At 37.6% G+C, this 16,409-nt stretch overlaps 3 protein-coding genes across 3 annotated transcripts in view; 2 read left to right on the top strand and 1 right to left on the bottom strand.

Moving 5' to 3' along the window:
• Window positions 1–9,311: 9,311 nt before the first annotated feature.
• Window positions 9,312–11,787, top strand: LOC132903517 (uncharacterized). Its single transcript, XM_060952004.1, has 2 exons — window positions 9,312–9,713; window positions 10,992–11,787. Exons 1-2 carry the CDS (start codon window positions 9,536–9,538, stop codon window positions 11,576–11,578), a joined length of 765 nt encoding a protein of 254 aa, XP_060807987.1. The 5' UTR covers window positions 9,312–9,535; the 3' UTR covers window positions 11,579–11,787.
• LOC132903516 (uncharacterized) lies at window positions 9,715–12,387 on the bottom strand. Its single transcript, XM_060952003.1, has 2 exons — window positions 11,918–12,387; window positions 9,715–10,938 (listed from the first exon to the last, which is right to left on the bottom strand). The coding sequence occupies exons 1-2, from the start codon at window positions 12,202–12,204 to the stop codon at window positions 10,020–10,022; spliced, it is 1,206 nt and encodes a 401-aa protein (XP_060807986.1). The 5' UTR covers window positions 12,205–12,387; the 3' UTR covers window positions 9,715–10,019.
• Window positions 12,388–12,807: 420 nt separating this feature from the next.
• The window catches only part of LOC106140467 (sperm surface protein Sp17), a 103,945-nt gene continuing 100,343 nt past the window's right edge, over window positions 12,808–16,409 (top strand). The window contains exon 1 of the mRNA XM_060952006.1: window positions 12,808–12,943. The gene's annotated coding sequence lies outside the window, so the exon portion shown is untranslated. The remainder of the gene's footprint in view (window positions 12,944–16,409) is intronic.

Here is a 16,409-nt window from a genome sequence, read left to right on the forward strand (position 1 = left end):
AAAACCAGCCTGTATGTCTGTTTAAAATTTAAAATAAATGGAACGCAGCAAAATCGGTACATGAGGGCGCGTCGGGAACGATCGGCCGTCGCCTAGCAACCGTCTCCTAGCACAGAGCAACTAGCAATATACAGAGTAGACTGGCTGGTTATACTAGAATATAAGTTGTTCACCTCAAACTGAGACCTTGCGAACACTTTAATTTTTTTTACTAAATTGTTAATATCTCAAAAACTAGTAAACCCATTTTGATTCCCAACGAATTTAAAAATTCTATTGACTGATCCTAAATACAATATGTTGCATTAAAATCAGACCAACAGTTCAAAAAGTTATCGCGTTACAAACATACATACAAAAATGAGTTTTCGCCAAAACCTCACTCGCACCGCTGGCTCGGTCTATGACATTACCTAAATGCTATATTATGTTTGTTTCCCTTTCACAAAAAGACAACTTAACGAATTGAAATAAAAATTTACAGCAAAGCATAACTTAAACCTCAGAATCACATATAAACTACAATTTACTTGAAAGCAAAGTCGCAGGCGGATGCTAGTACATAGTCTATTATATTTTATAGTCTGCTATTTTTTACCTCCTGGCGTTAGTGTCGGTTACATCCTCACCTCTCTCGAGAAGTGTCTGGGACGACCCTTTTTGGTCTTGGATACAAATATAGTCTATAATTAAGGACTTAACCTAGTTACAGTAACGACATTGAGGATACACTTGATAAATTCTCCCTGTCATCTGCCTCTTTTCCATTGAATATTGTAAAAGGTGAGGTAAGGAAATAGGCATGATCATATAATCAAGATTTTATCTCGATCTAAATATCTCCCGGCGTTGACCGGGACTGACTGATTGTGAAAATGTTTTTCTTTTTGATTCTTAAAATAAGGGAATTACTAATTACGTAATGTGTATTCCAGTCAAGATAACGACACTCCATCTCGATAGAGAAAGATAGAGAAAAGGCGAAGACATATTCTTAGTCAACGTTAGTGAATACGCCCGCTGGTCATTGGTTAATTTAAATTCCGTGTCTTTCATAGATTGATGTCAATTGATATAACTGTGATTTGATTGGTTGAATTGGTCGTGATTAAGCGTGACTAATTTGTGTTACTTATTAGTTTGTTTTTAGTTTTAGTTTTGAGACATTGATTTTTTTCGATCGTGGCTCAGTTAAAAAGAAATTTTCCCTTTTCCTCCACAAATGGAAAGAGCGGTTTGAAATTATTACAATTTTAAGGAAAGCTACCTTTATGAATACAATTGCTAAATTAAATGATATTTATTGTTTTTCTTCCTTCTGGCTTGAGTCCTGGTTGCATCCTCACCATTCTGGAGAGGAGGTATGATTTTGCCCGTGGCCCATGGTTTGGGTAAGTCAAATTTTTACACGAAGCTAATCCCATCTGACCTCCGCAACTTTTGCAGGAGAATCCCGTTTTTGATCGATCATGGTTACATATCTAGTTTACTTATTTATTATCACGTATTAATTAGTGTTTTTTAAGATGTATGTATGTGGACTCTGTATACATTTGCCATTACTACTCTACACTCCGTTCAGACATCGCGTCGCCAAAGCGTGAATTCTCCCCCTACCAATAGATTCGATGAAATACTGTCGCTTTTGTATCGTTTTCTCAATGTCTGAAATATACATATTATTAAATGATTAATATCAACATCGTTTTGCACCGATCACACCAGCCTGATGTTTATCTTTTTGAAAAAAAAAGAAATTACGTTTATTTGGAATTTTATTGGTTTATATTTTATTTTATTGTCAAATTATTTACTCACTAAAGGCCGCCCACGACATCGTCTGCGTGGAATCAATCCCGCGGGAACTCCGGGATAAAAAGTCGAAGCCTATATGTTATTCTGGGTCTTCATCTACCTATATACCAAATTTCATCGTAATCGGTTTCGTAGTTTTTGCGTGATAGAGTAACTAACACCCATACTGACATCCTCACAAACTTTCGAATTTACCTACCTGGAAAATTTAATAAAAAGCCTTGGACCTACTTCTGTATGACTAGTGTGTCCAATTTTGTCAAAATCATTCCCTTAGGTATATAGTTTTTAGTTTAATTGTTATATACAAAGATAAAAACCGTGTGGTTCCCGGCATATTAATATAATAGCAGCACCTCTATTCAATTGCCGTCTGTCCGTATGTATGTATGTAGGTATGTATGAGAAGTAAAATGAATAAAATAATAAAAAAAAATTGAGGTCAATGTACTCAACTCTACCAATAAGAAGCCTTTTAAAAATATAATAAGAAAACTTGAAAGGAACCTTTTAGGATTAAGGGTAATTTATTATTACTCATACGTATTAGAGCACTTTCTTGCCGTTTATAGTTGAATTCGTTAGTGCCGTGTGGTTCCCGGCACTAATGGAATAAAGAATAGGACTCTTTCCCATGGATTTCGTAAAAGGCAATAAACACAAAGGCTTATAAACTTGGGATTCTTTTTTTAGGCGATGGGCCAGCAACCTGTCACTATTTGAATCTCAATTCTATCAGCTAAACGTGGCCTATTATTGGTCTTTTCGAGGCTCTTGGCTCTGTCTACCTCGTAAGATTCTCTCGGAACATAGTACAGGCAGTGATATCATAATTTTATTTGCTCACATTCTCCTGAGATGTGATTTTATTGTTATATATTATTTTGGACCTGATAAACATTATGTACCGTGCGGTTCCCGGCATTATAGATTAGGAACACTCCATCTCATTCACATGAATGTGGTAAAAGGCGACTAAGGGATGGGTTAGGCTGGTTATGGCTGGCAACCTGTAATTTGAATATCAAATTTATCATTTAACCAAACAGCTGAATGTGACCAATCAGTGTTTTCAAAACTGTTGGCTCTGTCTACCCCGCAAGGAATATAGACGTGATAATATGTATGTATTTTAACAGAGGGTTTATAAGTTGGACCGGCTGCCTGTATATAAAAGATACATACATACATACATACATACATAAAATCACGCCTCTTTCCCGGAGGGGTAGGCAGAGACTACCTCTTTCCACTTGCCACGATCTCTGCATACTTCTTTCGCTTCGTCCACATTCATAACTCTCTTCATACAAGCTCGGCGGTTTCGGGTACTTTTGACCTGACCCTTTACCAGGACGTCCTTAATTTGATCAAGATACGTTCGTCTAGGTCTTCCCACTCCGACCTTTCCCTCCACACTCTCCTTGTATATCTGCTTAGTCAACCTGCTTTCATTCATCCTCTCCACATGACCGAACCATCTTAACATACCCTTTTCTATTCCTGTAACTACATCTTCTTTCACATCACAACATTCCCTTATCACGCTGTTCCTTATCCTGTCACTCAATTTCACACCCATCATACTCCTTAACGCTCTCATTTCCACTGCATTTATTCTGCTTTCATGCTTCTTTTGCCATACCCAACTTTCACTCCCATACATTAATGTCGGGACCAACACGCCCCTGTGCACAGCCAGTCGAGCCTTTTTGGATAGTTTCTGACTGCTCATAAAGGCATGCAAAGCTCCATTCACCATGTTCCCCGCGTTCACTCTCCTTTCAATATCACTATCATACTTGCCATCTGATGTAAACTTTGATCCTAGATATACAAACTCTTTCACTTGCTCCACTTTTTCTCCTCCAATCAAAATATTACATGCTGTCATTTCTTTCTCCATTTCAAAAACCAGTGTTTTAGTTTTACTTACGTTCACTTTCATTCCTTTCTCTTTTAAAGCTTCATGCATACAGTTTACCATCTCCTGTAACTCCTCCGCTGATGACGCCAGTATAACCTGATCGTCGGCATAGAGCAGACATTTGACGAGTAACTCATTCATCCTTAATCCACTTTTAGACTCTTTCAAATCTGTCAAACAGCTATCCATAAATAGGTTGAACAGCCACGGTGACGCAACACATCCTTGCCTAACGCCTTTCTCAATCTTAAACCACTCAGTGTGCGCTCCGTTTATCCTGACACAAGCACTCGAATCCTCATATAAGGATTTCAGTGCTCGTATTAAGAGACTGCTCACCCCATGCATAGAAAGTGCTGACCACAATTCATTCCTCTCAACTCTGTCATAGGCCTTTTCCAGATCTACGAATGTGCAATAGACTTTTTGACTCTTGGCCAAAAACTTTTCGGCTATGCACCGCAAGGAAAAGACCTGATCAGTACATCCCATTCCCTTTCGAAATCCCGCTTGAGCATCCCATATTTTGTCATCAGTTTCATTCCTGACTCTATTAATCAATACCTTAGCATACAATTTGCCGACGACGCTAAGCAGGCTTATACCACGATAATTTTTGCAGTCCAGCTGTGACCCTTTTCCTTTGTAAAGTGGCACGATAACAGCCTTACACCAATCTTTTGGTACTCGGCCGCTTCTCCAACACAAATTGAAAAGGCAGTACAACTGACTAGCTACTACGCCTTTTCCTGCTTTAAGCATCTCGACCGACACTCTATCACACCCAGCAGCCTTTCCCGCTTTCATACTCTTAAGTGCTTCCACAATTTCGAACATTTCAATTTCGCCTTCCATCTCATTCTCTTTTTCTTCGCTATAGCAGAAATCTTTCTTATTTCCTTCCTTTTTTTCAAATAAACTTTCAAAATAGTCCTTCCATATCTTTAGTACACATTCTTCTCCTTTCACAACGCTACCATCCTGGCATCTGATCCTAGTCAGCTCTCTGGTTATAGTATTTCCTCGGGCTGACCTTACGGATTTCCAGAATACTTTCAGATTTGACTGAAAGTCTTCTGATAGCCTTTTATCAAAATCCTCTTTATACTCTTCTTTCTTTCTAATCACAGCTTTCTTAACCAAATCTTTCATTTTCTTATATTCCTTACGTGCTTCATTCACATCTTCATCTATAACCTCTTGCATTCTTAAGTTAGCTTTTGCTGCTAACAAATCCAGCCATGCTTTCTTCTTTAATCGCACAAGTTCTTGCACATCTTTACTCATCCACGCATTTTTGTGATTTTTTCCTTTCCTTCTTCTACTTACACCACACACTTCAACAGCTACTTCCACAATTCTTTCTTTAAATTCCTTCCATCCATCTTCAATATCGCTCATTTCCTCTAAATCTTCAAATTCATCCTTCAGTCTATTAATATACTTCTTACCTACATCCATATCTTGCAAATTTTCTACTTTTACTCTTTCCAAAGCGCTGGTTTGCTCCCTTACCCTGTGCCGCCAGCGATTGAAGATACCCCTTATCCGGGATATCACCAGTAAATGGTCCGAGTCAATGCCAGCACCGCGATATGCACGGGTATCCAGCACTTTGTTCTTCAATCTTTCATCTACAATCACAAAGTCTATCATACTTTTTAAAATACCTTCCACTCTTGTGTAGGTGTGGATCTCTTTATGTTGAAACATTGAGTTCGACACAAAAAGATCCCACTCTAGACAAATTTCTAATACACTTCTTCCATTATCATTCACCTTTTCGTCACCAAACGCACCAAGCACCTTTTCATATCCATCACGCTTTACACCCACCCATCCATTAAAATCACCTAACATAATAATCTTCTCATTTGGCTTGGTAACTTTCAATACTTCTCTTACACTATTCCAGAACTCCTCGTTTTCGCTTTTTGCTGATGTTGTACCCCTCGAACCCACATCCCAAGGTGCATAAACACCTAGAACGAAGATCCGAGTGATTCCAACTTTCAGCCTAATCCATAGAAGACGAGGGCTGACACACTCATACTCATTCACGCACTCAGCCATTCGTGCAGAAAGAATTAGACCGACCCCTTGACAGCCTCGGCTGGTACTGGAAATTCCAGACCAATACGCCGTGTAAGGGCCGTGCTGCGTCGCGTCGCATCCTTTCCGCTTCGTTTCATTCACGCACAACACATCCAAACGTCTTTCATCCATCATCTGGCATACTTCCTCAATCTTATCCTTCATTCCTCCTCTTACATTCATCGTCGCAAAGCGGCTTTCAGCAGACCGCATACCGCTCCCGCCGGGAACGAGACGTGATGGGGTGCGGACACCATCGCCGCCATCTAGGTGCTCTTTCAAAAAATTTGCATCCATGCGATTCCCACGAGACGCTAGGGAAAAATTTTGTCCGCCCCAGCAGAGCCCCGCATGCCAGGGTAAAGGCTAGCCATTACCTGGGGGTCGCCCAACCCCATGGCGGAAGTGGCACGCTCGAGACTAGGCTCGCCCCTAGCCATGCATCCATCGGCGCGGCAGACCTTAGATTGGCAGGGATTTACATTAAAGAGGAATCCCAAGTCTAAAAGATAGGTAAATATTTTAATGATATTTTAATAAAAAAAGGACGAGAGAGACCGTCGCGAAGAAACCTGCACATTCAGGCAACTGGACGTGTAACCATGATCCAATACGGGTTTGGGTTCCCCTGCAAAGGATTCGGAGTTCAGGCGTGAATCGCTTCGTGTATAAACCCGAATCACCCAATCCAAGATGCACGATCAAAGGCGTACCCAGGGCTCCTCTCCAGAGCCTGGGCTTCTTTCCAGACCCTGGGCTTCTTCTTCACCAGAGTGGTGAGGATGCAAGCGAAGCCAGAAAAATGATGATATGTATTTATAACAACTTACTTCTAATTGTTTGACGTTTATTAATATTTCGAAGCTATTTCGTAGCAAGTTCTACGAAGTCCGTAGACCTGCTACAAATGTGCTACGACAGAATTTTTTGTATTTATTTATGACTAGCGATGCGACCCAGCTTCGCACGAGTAGCATTTTATAGATACATAAACTTTCCTTAGAAAACTCTCGTCCAATTTGACCACGATTCTGGATGGTTTAAGTCAGGTTTTAACACGAAGCAATTCCCGTCTAACCTCCTCAACCTATCGCAAGTAATCAAAATATGTTATTACCAACTTAGTTATCATGTTAAGTCCAGCAAATATACAAAAGGAATGGGACTGTTGAAGTGGGAAAGCCTAGACGAACGTACCTTGATCAAATCGGAGACGTTCTAGCAAAAGGTCAGGTCAAGAGTACCCGAAACCTCTTATGGATGTGGATGAAGCGAAAGAAATGGGCCGGGTTCGTGGTAAGTGGAGTGTTTCGTGAGTTCGTGGAGTGGAAGATCTCTGCCTACCCCTCCGGGAAAGAGGTGATGTATGTAAGTATATTGTTCTAAGCAAGTAAAAAAACCACAATGCTCCTCATGTCTATATATGGAATAGTCTTTAGCCCGGCCCTATATTGACCTTTGTTTCATTAATTCTACGTTCGGCGACCCCTATCAATTTCGTGTCAAATTCTTGTCTTCAGGGAGATGCGTTTAGGAATGGGATCAAGCATAGATATATATCAGAATAGATAAGGCAAGGAACGGTGCCGTGTGGTTCCCAGCACTTTAGACTAGGACTATTTCATATGTTTCTCACGGATGTCGTAAAAGGCGACTGAAGAAATTACCTTTCCCTTGATTGACTTTTACAATTGCATATCGTAACGGGAAGAGAAGCAGCTGGTACACAATATGATGCTTCTTTGCTACCAACCCAACATAGAATATATATTTTTTCAACATAGAAGATAGACTTTGCATACTTTTTAGGTATCCAATTTTGAGAAATAAATTATAACTGTTATGGTAAGTTAGTTACTATTTTATTAATACGATATGATGTTATGATATGATAACCCTATCATATCATAACATTCAAAAGCAAATGGGTATCTCTTGGTCATGTAACATGTTCATCGTCATTACCACCAGGTGAGATGGAAGACAAATGCCTATTCCGATATTAAATAAAAAAAAGTTCCATGAACGTTGGGATAACGAATCGAAAATCCCAGGAATTCTATTTACCGGTAAATACCGGATTCCAATCGAATTTTTGCTCGACTGATTTTGAAAATAAACCCCGCATCCTTTGATGAATTCACGCTCGGCCGAAGTAAGGCGAACTACACATTATTCGATTTTTGAAGGCCTCTGTGGCGCAGCGGTAGTGCGTTGACTGCGATAAAGTAGGTCCCGGGTTAGAATCCCGGGCATGACGAGAAACAAACGTTTTGCTGTTCGGTTTAGGTCTTGGATGCTTATCTTTATAAGTATTTATTATAAAATATAGTATCAGTGAATTAGTATCTCGTAACACAAGTCTTGAACTTATTTCGAGGCAAACTTAAATCTGTGTAATTTGTCTTGTATGCATATATTTTTTTTAAATTAATTTATTGTCAAGAGTAAGTCCGCTTTACGCGATGAATCCCGGTATATTTCCTACGCGTGGAAATGCCGAGTAATTCCCAGTTCGCCTTAACTGCACTTTTAGAGCACTTAACGAATCTACTCGCCAAATTTCAAATCTGTCAGTTAATCGCTCAGTCAGTGGCCTTTGTTATGTGCATAGATTCATCTAATTAAAATATTGTAATTTGATTTTGTCTCTATAAATTTTCAATGAGGTCAGTAGATTCTGTGTCTGTGTCTTTAATAACATTGTAAAATTTTCTTTAAATTGACAATTTTTCATTTAAATTTTACATGTGACCCGTCAACTGCTAGTCTATTGTAAGTGAAGTCATATTCCTAATTCAAAAGTTGCCTGGAAGATATACCTTTAAGTGATAAGGTCGCCTATTTTAAGATGTTTTAACATAGATGTGAATTTGGTATAATTTATCGTGGTATAAAAAGAGTAATTGTATTGTACGAGTATGTGTCGTTTGCAAATTGAATCAAATCTACTATGATTTGGTAACTCTTCAGATATCCATTGGAATCGTCCTAACACGATGCTTATAAAACTTCCTATACCAATAAAAATCTTTTGATATAAATAAATAAATAATAAATTCTCCGGTCCATAGAAAACTCAGTAAATCAGTAAAGTATATGGTTCCCCTAAACGTAGATGTTTTGTATGCGACGAGACTCAGCGTTTTACTAACGTGATTTCACCTTAACGATGAGATATGAGAGCGGAATTTAAACGATTAGATTTTTATATTTCATCTCGCTTTTATCCGTCATCTTACCCTTGGCGAGGTCAGGTCAAGAGTACCTTTAACCGACGAGTTTGCATGAAAAGATAATGAAGCGAAAGAAGTACGCAGGAATTGTATATAAGTTTATATACCTTGCGGGGTAGACATTCATTAGTTTACGGGGTTTCCATCATTAAACCCTATAGCTGTGTGACTTAATGATAATGGAATTGAATTTTTAACTTAAATTTTTATTGTGCCTTAAGGCCGTGCGCTGCGTTAAGCGGGTGCACGGCGCGGGCACCCGCGCGGCGTGATGTTTCATGTAAATTCATAGAGCAGCGCTGCGTAAAGGCGGAACGCCCGTCACACGCGGCGCGGGCGACGGGGGTACGCTCGCGTGTCCGTGCGACGGAGCACGCGAGCGGAGATGTTTCTAGAAAATCAGTGAGCGCCGCTGCGTTATCCGTGTCGCACGCGCCGTGCTTGTACAATCAAGTTGATAAACATGAGTGATATTGATACGGAACGTGTTATTTTAGAAGTGCAATGTCGCCCCGCTTTATGGGATCTGTCTAACAACTTGTATAAAGACAGGGATGCGCGTCAAGCTGCATGGCTCGAGATTTGTAAAGAATTATACGAAAATTATGAGGACTTCAGTGACACAGAAAAAAAGTCAACAGGTAAATTCTTACTTTTTATTATGACTTTATAAATTTATTTACTACATAATTATTTACTTCTTTCATTTATTAAGGTGGGTACAGACTATATAACATAACATGTTATACGACATTGCTATATAACAAGTTTCAGATAATGTGGACACTGAATGATATAAAACATGTTAAAATAACATGTAATATGTTACATAGTCTGTACCCACCTTTAGGCTTAGTAAACATTTTGTATTTACTTATGTTAATTGTTATTTAACTATTGTATTGTGACCTCTTCACGAGCAAATTTTTTTTAACTTAAGTAAATAATCAATAAATACAGCGATCTTGCCACGATACCTTACCGTTTGTGGCAAAGTAATCAGCGAACTGATCTCGTATTGTATACGAGTTTCTTTGAACTAGCCCAAATCCATTTGTGATATCGCGGATATGGCGGGGTGTTATGACAACATCGCTGATATTACCGAATCCGTCTCTTTTTCGTACAAAATTATGCATTATACAAATTGCTTTTATGAAACAAATGGCATGTTCTCTAGAAACGTTAAGTGGACGATGAAGTATTCGAAACTTATTGGCCATTATTCCAAAGGTTGATTCAATGTAACGTCTAGCTCTTGACAATCTATAATTAAATATTTTCTTTCTATGATCCATTGCAATAGCCCGCGCATATGGTCGCATAAGATGTGTAGACAGTCCAAACGCTTCATCTCCAACTATGACGTATGGCACTGGTGTGGTAGCTGCAGTATTGGTTGGTTTATTATTTTGTAGCACTGGCAATGATTTTGGAGGAGGAATATCTAATAGCTCATCCTGCATCTGTTGAAATAAAGTGCTGTTGGTGAAAACTGAAGAGTCAGATTCTTTACCTTGTATTCCAACATTTATGTAGGTGAATTCATAGTTTGCGTTACACATTGCAAGCAAGACAATGGAATAGTAATGTTTGTAATTGTAGTAAAGTGATCCGCTGTGAGGTGGTCTTATAATCCGTATATGTTTTCCATCTACAGCACCTAAACAGTTAGGAAAATTTGTGTTGCTTAAAAAGCCTTCTGCTATGTCTTCCCATCGCATACGTGTAAATACTGGTATACATTCTTCTTTCAGTCTTTGCCATATAATTTGACAGACATCATTAACAATTTTTCGGATGGTAGATTGTCCCGCATGGTACGCCAAGTGCATATCCACGAAAGTATGTCCACTTACTAAGTACCTGTGAAAAATACAAAATTATTTTTTAAGTATGTATTATTTTTCATTTTTCAGAAAAAAAAATACAAGCGCGATGGAAAACCGCGAGAGATTGCTATACGAAAGTCAAAGCTAGTAACAAGAAACTTAAGTCTGGTTCTGGTGCTAAAAAAGGAAAAGGGTACAGCTATTATAATATTATGACTTTTCTGGACTCTAACAAAAGAGTAGAAGGACAAGAATCTTTGGAAAATTCTCAGGACGACTCTTCGGGTCATACAAGTACACTTGAATTGTCCCAACACCCAATAGTTGACACTAGTGAGGTGTTAATACCTGAGACCAGTACATCTGGAAATGAAAATGACACAGCAAGCAGAGAAACGCAAAAACAATCAAAGCGTAAAAAGGCGTCGTCGCCGACTCCTTTTGAAATACAATTATTACAATCCATACAACACAAAAAGGACGAAGAAAATGATGAAGACTTGTCATTTTTTAAATCTATTATGCCAAACATAAAAAAATTGTCTACATATCAAAAATTATTGTTTCGATCAAAGGTATTAAACTTATTAATTGACATTGAAAAAGAAAATGTTATTACATTGGAGGATTTATCGAACATCGTACTGACAAATGACACTCAAGCAGAACATTAATCCTATTATCAATTATTTACTGCATTTATACTCTATTTGAAGAAAGACAAAGATTGGAAGTAGCCTTATAATATTGTTAATTATGATAATTACAATGACTGTGATTTTGATTTACTTTACGTATGTACCTACACTACCAAATTGTTATACTTAGTTCTCATTAAAGTAATTGTAGATTAAAATATTGTTAATTATAATAAGTGATAAATCCAATCACTGTGATTTTACTGTTACTTATGATTATGATAAGTCCAATAACTGATTTGGTTGTATACATGCGTGATCTTGACTGACAAAATAAAAATATTTTATATCAAGAAAAACATTTTATTTACTTACCTTGCCGTTATTGCCAACCTCTCTATTGGTAATATAATTGATACACTTCTTACTTTTAGAGTATTAGCACTATGTTTCAAATATGGTTCAAGTTTCGAAAATAATTCATCAAATGTAGACGTTGACATTTTAAAATACTTAAAAAATCTCCTCTCATCTTCTCTTAATAGCGTAAACTTGGTTACAAATTCTCCACACAACATTCTGGACGAGACATATGGGCTGATTGGCTGCCGCTGTTGTCTACGTCGTCTTTTGGCTAGGTAGTATATCAACAAATAATCCATTATGAATCGACTGTACACCCGCACGTCTAAAATTGTACTGGCGGCGCTGCGTTTAGCGGGAGGTCGTTGCGGATACCCGCGACGGGCTATTTGTCCGCGACGGAGCACGACGCGGATGCCCGCGACGGATGCCCGCGTCGGATGCCCGCGCCGTGCACCCGCTTAACGCAGCGCACGGCCTTAATGTTTAAAACGTATTCTAAATAATTTTTTAAATTAAAAAAAAAATCATGTCAATAAAAATCTGTATTATAATAGTAATCCCAAAGATTTATTACTATCCTATAAACTCTAATTTCCAAGCCTTTCATTTCGATTCGCCAAATATATTAAAAATAATCAATACGCAACTTCAGAAAAAAAAACGGGACAAAAGAGCGAAATCACTTCATAAAAATCATATGTCATTTCCGTACGCGACTGTACAAACAAATATCGCATACAATGCGCGAATATCTTTAGGACTTTGCAAATACTTATAGATAAGGGGACGTGTATAGAAAATGTCATTATAATAAAAGGACCAAGGTGGGGTGTATTCTGGTGGCGTATATCTTTGTGGGCACGCGATTTCAGTGCTATCTAGTGCCTCGGGCCAGACGCTCGCGTTCGCTGGCGGCCATTTTGAAAACCGCGCGTTCCATTTTCAAATAATTCCATGTGCGTTTGTGAATAATATTCGAAATTTCAATTGTTATTTTGTGTGTGAGTGTACTTTGAGTGTAATTTTTTACAAGTTGTAAGTATATTGTTTTGTGGTTATTTATAGCTTTTGTTTGATTTAGATTTACTATTAATAGAAAGGACTTGATGCAAGAAAAAGTGGACGGATAAAAATACCATTTCAGTATTTTATCTACCTAAATAAAAATTATAAATCTGGACAACAAAACAAACGAAATAATATTTTGTTAGTGGATATAGGAAATCAAATATTTCAAAATTGTCATTACCTACAAAAAAGTGTGTTTGCCAGCAGAATCGTGTCATATATAATTATGCGTGTATCACTTCAGACCTCGTCTTGCTATCAGGCTAATTAACGTCAAACTCACTCAATTCATTAAAAAAAGTATATACAATATTTATCTATCTCCTTAGGGAGAGGATGTAACTAAGACTTTCGCCAGGAACAATTTTAAATCTAAGCATTGGAGTACTAAGTATATATATTCTCTAATCATAATCCTTAACCTTTCTATAAATATTACATACATATCACGTATCAATCCTTTATAGGGTTGCCTATAAAGGATATCCTTTAACAGTCTTGAAAAGGCTGAAAAGCCACAGAACTGAGATTCAAATAGACACAGGATAATAGCCTATCGCCTAAAAAAATCCCAAGTTTATTAGCCACTCCTTTTATTGACATTTACAGCCTTCACGGTAAGAGAAACTGCTAGCACACACTATGAAAATTATAACTAAGTTTATATTCAATAAAGATTATTGGGTAAAAATAGACTCTATATTATCACAAGCTAAAAGAGATTTTATTTTATTATAGATATTTACTATTTTTTACGTCTTTGAGGTAGCATTCAAGCGATCATATGTTCAACAGGCCGATTTAAGGTCAGCCTCGGGCCACATTATACTTAGCACAGTAGATTACTAAGGTAGAGACAAAACACTTATGGTATCGTTAAGTTAGTATCACATAACACAAATCTCGAACATTCTATGAGGCTGTCTCAATATGTGTAATTTTCCCTGTACATTTTTATTTAATGTCTAACACATTCATTCTTACTTCCTAGCTAGCTGAATGTGCTCTGTCTATTATTTTTATATAAGCAGAAACTATGTAATTTTGTTTCTTATGTTGTTATCGTTCTCAAAGTTTTTTGTGTATATAAATTAGTAAATAAGTTAATAAAACAAAATATATACAACTTCATCATTATTATTCATCACAGTAAAAACGAAAGCTTCCGTAGGATTTGCTTAGTAACTGTATTCTTTTATAGGTGGCACTAAATTCACGCAGGTTAAGTTAGGGGTAAAAGCTAGTTCGCTATAAGACAGAATCTTATTAGGGCAAATTCGCTCCATAGTAGAAGTACAGTTAAATCGAAGACCAAGCTTTGTCTCTGTATTATTTTTCCTCTATGCCCCACTAGTTGTCCTTCACAAAGCTGTGCCTGCTGTTTTTCTCACGATGCTTTCATTGTCTTTCCTTGATAAATTCAGACTGAAGGTAAAACTATATACAAGTTTAATGTTATAACATTTTGTATTAGTCCTATGAAAATGCTGCAGTGTAGTTTGTTCCGCCGCTTCTTCTACACATGCGCTTTGGAAGCGGTAGTAGTTATAATTAGATTTAAGTTATGTGACGTCAATAAGTGATACCTTGTATCCAATTTTGAAAATAAATCTATTCTATTCTTTTCTATTAAAAACACGCCCGGTACTTAAAAGAACTACATCTCTTTCTTGTCTGTCGCGAAAATCTATCTCTGTCCCATTTTATGGCATAATAAAAAGCTAAACAGCTATAGTTTTTCGCACGATTACTACGGGGACAGGCTGCGTGTTATGCCTGGGGAACCACACGATAGACCACGTTAAGTCAGAGGTTGTAAGAAGAGTAGTAACGCCAGATCCTGAAGGTACTTTGCGATTTAGGATTTTCACGTACCGTAGCATTTATATTTCCATACCATGACCCAAGTTTGAGTCTATCAACAGAGTCATGGAGGTCAGACAAAATTCACTCCCATTAATTGTCTAACTTGCCCTGAACTTAGCAGTGTATGAATATGCTGGAATCAATATATTTTTCCTCACCGTAAAATGTCATCGCAAGATATATATGACTTTTGGCTCTGTCTACCCTGAAAGTAATACAGTTGTGTAGACCATTGTATTTAGCGCGACACGAACTTTCGACTCGGAACGAAAGCCCGTGTTACTTTCTCCGAAATCTTATAACGTATACATACTTATTTTTCTTTGTAAAATCCGACCCTTAGCGATGGCTGCAAAGCTTCAGTTAAAAGCTTGTGTATCGAAAAGCTATTAATATCTTCATTAACACTTGCAAAGTCGTTGGTACGTGAGATCCTAAGTTTGCGATTGGAAAACTTGAAAGCCTCAAAGTGAACTTTCGTATTTATGATGTCATTTATGTGAGAAAAGTTAGCGTTTGCATACATACATATTATCACGTCTTTATCCTACTAATATTATAAATGCGAAAGTTTGTGAGTACGTCATGATGTCAGTATAGATGTTTATTACTCTTTCACGCAAAAACTACTAAACCGATTACGATAAAATTTGGTATGTATGTATCTGAAGATCCAGAATAACATATAGGCTACTTGATTCCGGAGTTCTCGTGGGATTGATTTCACGCGGACGAAGTCGCGGGCGGTCTCTAGTACTATAATATGGCAGAGTCAACAGACTTAAAGGCCACATTTAACTGTATAGCTTTATTGCTGGAATTGAGATTCAAAAAGTGATAGGTTGACGACTCATCATTGACGCCTACAAGGAGAATCCCAAGTTCATTATTCATTTATTTTGATTTTTATAATCTGTACTTACTGGCCGACAAACGTTGTTTTTGCCATATCAATAATTTATAAGTAACTAGCGACCCGCCCCGGCTTCGCACGGGTGCAAAATTATAAATGTTATTATACATAAAAACCTTCCTCTTGAATCACTCTACCTGTTACAAAAAACCGCATCAAAATCCGTTGCGTTATTTTAAAGATTTAAGCATACAGACAAACAGACTAAAATAGCGACTTTGTTTTATACTATGTAGTGATTTCTAGTTAAAAAAAATGTTAAGGGTCCACAACCCTTATCACTAAGGGTTATGAAAAATAGATGATGGCCGAATCTCAGACCTACTCAATATGCTCACAGAATTTCATGAGAATCGGTCAAGCTGAAACAAACAAGGAGGGTGTCGACAAGATATCATCGCTTAGCTTTGATTGCAACAAGGGATTTAATCCCGGGTTCAGCTCCGAGCCCTTCCAGACTTCCCGCCTTATCCCTTGTCAATCCAACTGACAAATGTTCAACTTGTCAACGAGTGCAAACTTTACTTGGGAAGAACTTAGTGATTTTTTTCTCTTAAAAATTCGTTACTTATTCCTTTCTCATTTTGGCTTTAATGTCTTGTTGTTAATGAATGAAAGTATTCAAGAAAATGTGACCCCATCAGGCAAATTAAG

This window comes from Amyelois transitella, chromosome 27 (genome assembly GCF_032362555.1).
Source record: "Amyelois transitella isolate CPQ chromosome 27, ilAmyTran1.1, whole genome shotgun sequence".
Lineage (NCBI taxonomy): Eukaryota > Metazoa > Arthropoda > Insecta > Lepidoptera > Pyralidae > Amyelois > Amyelois transitella.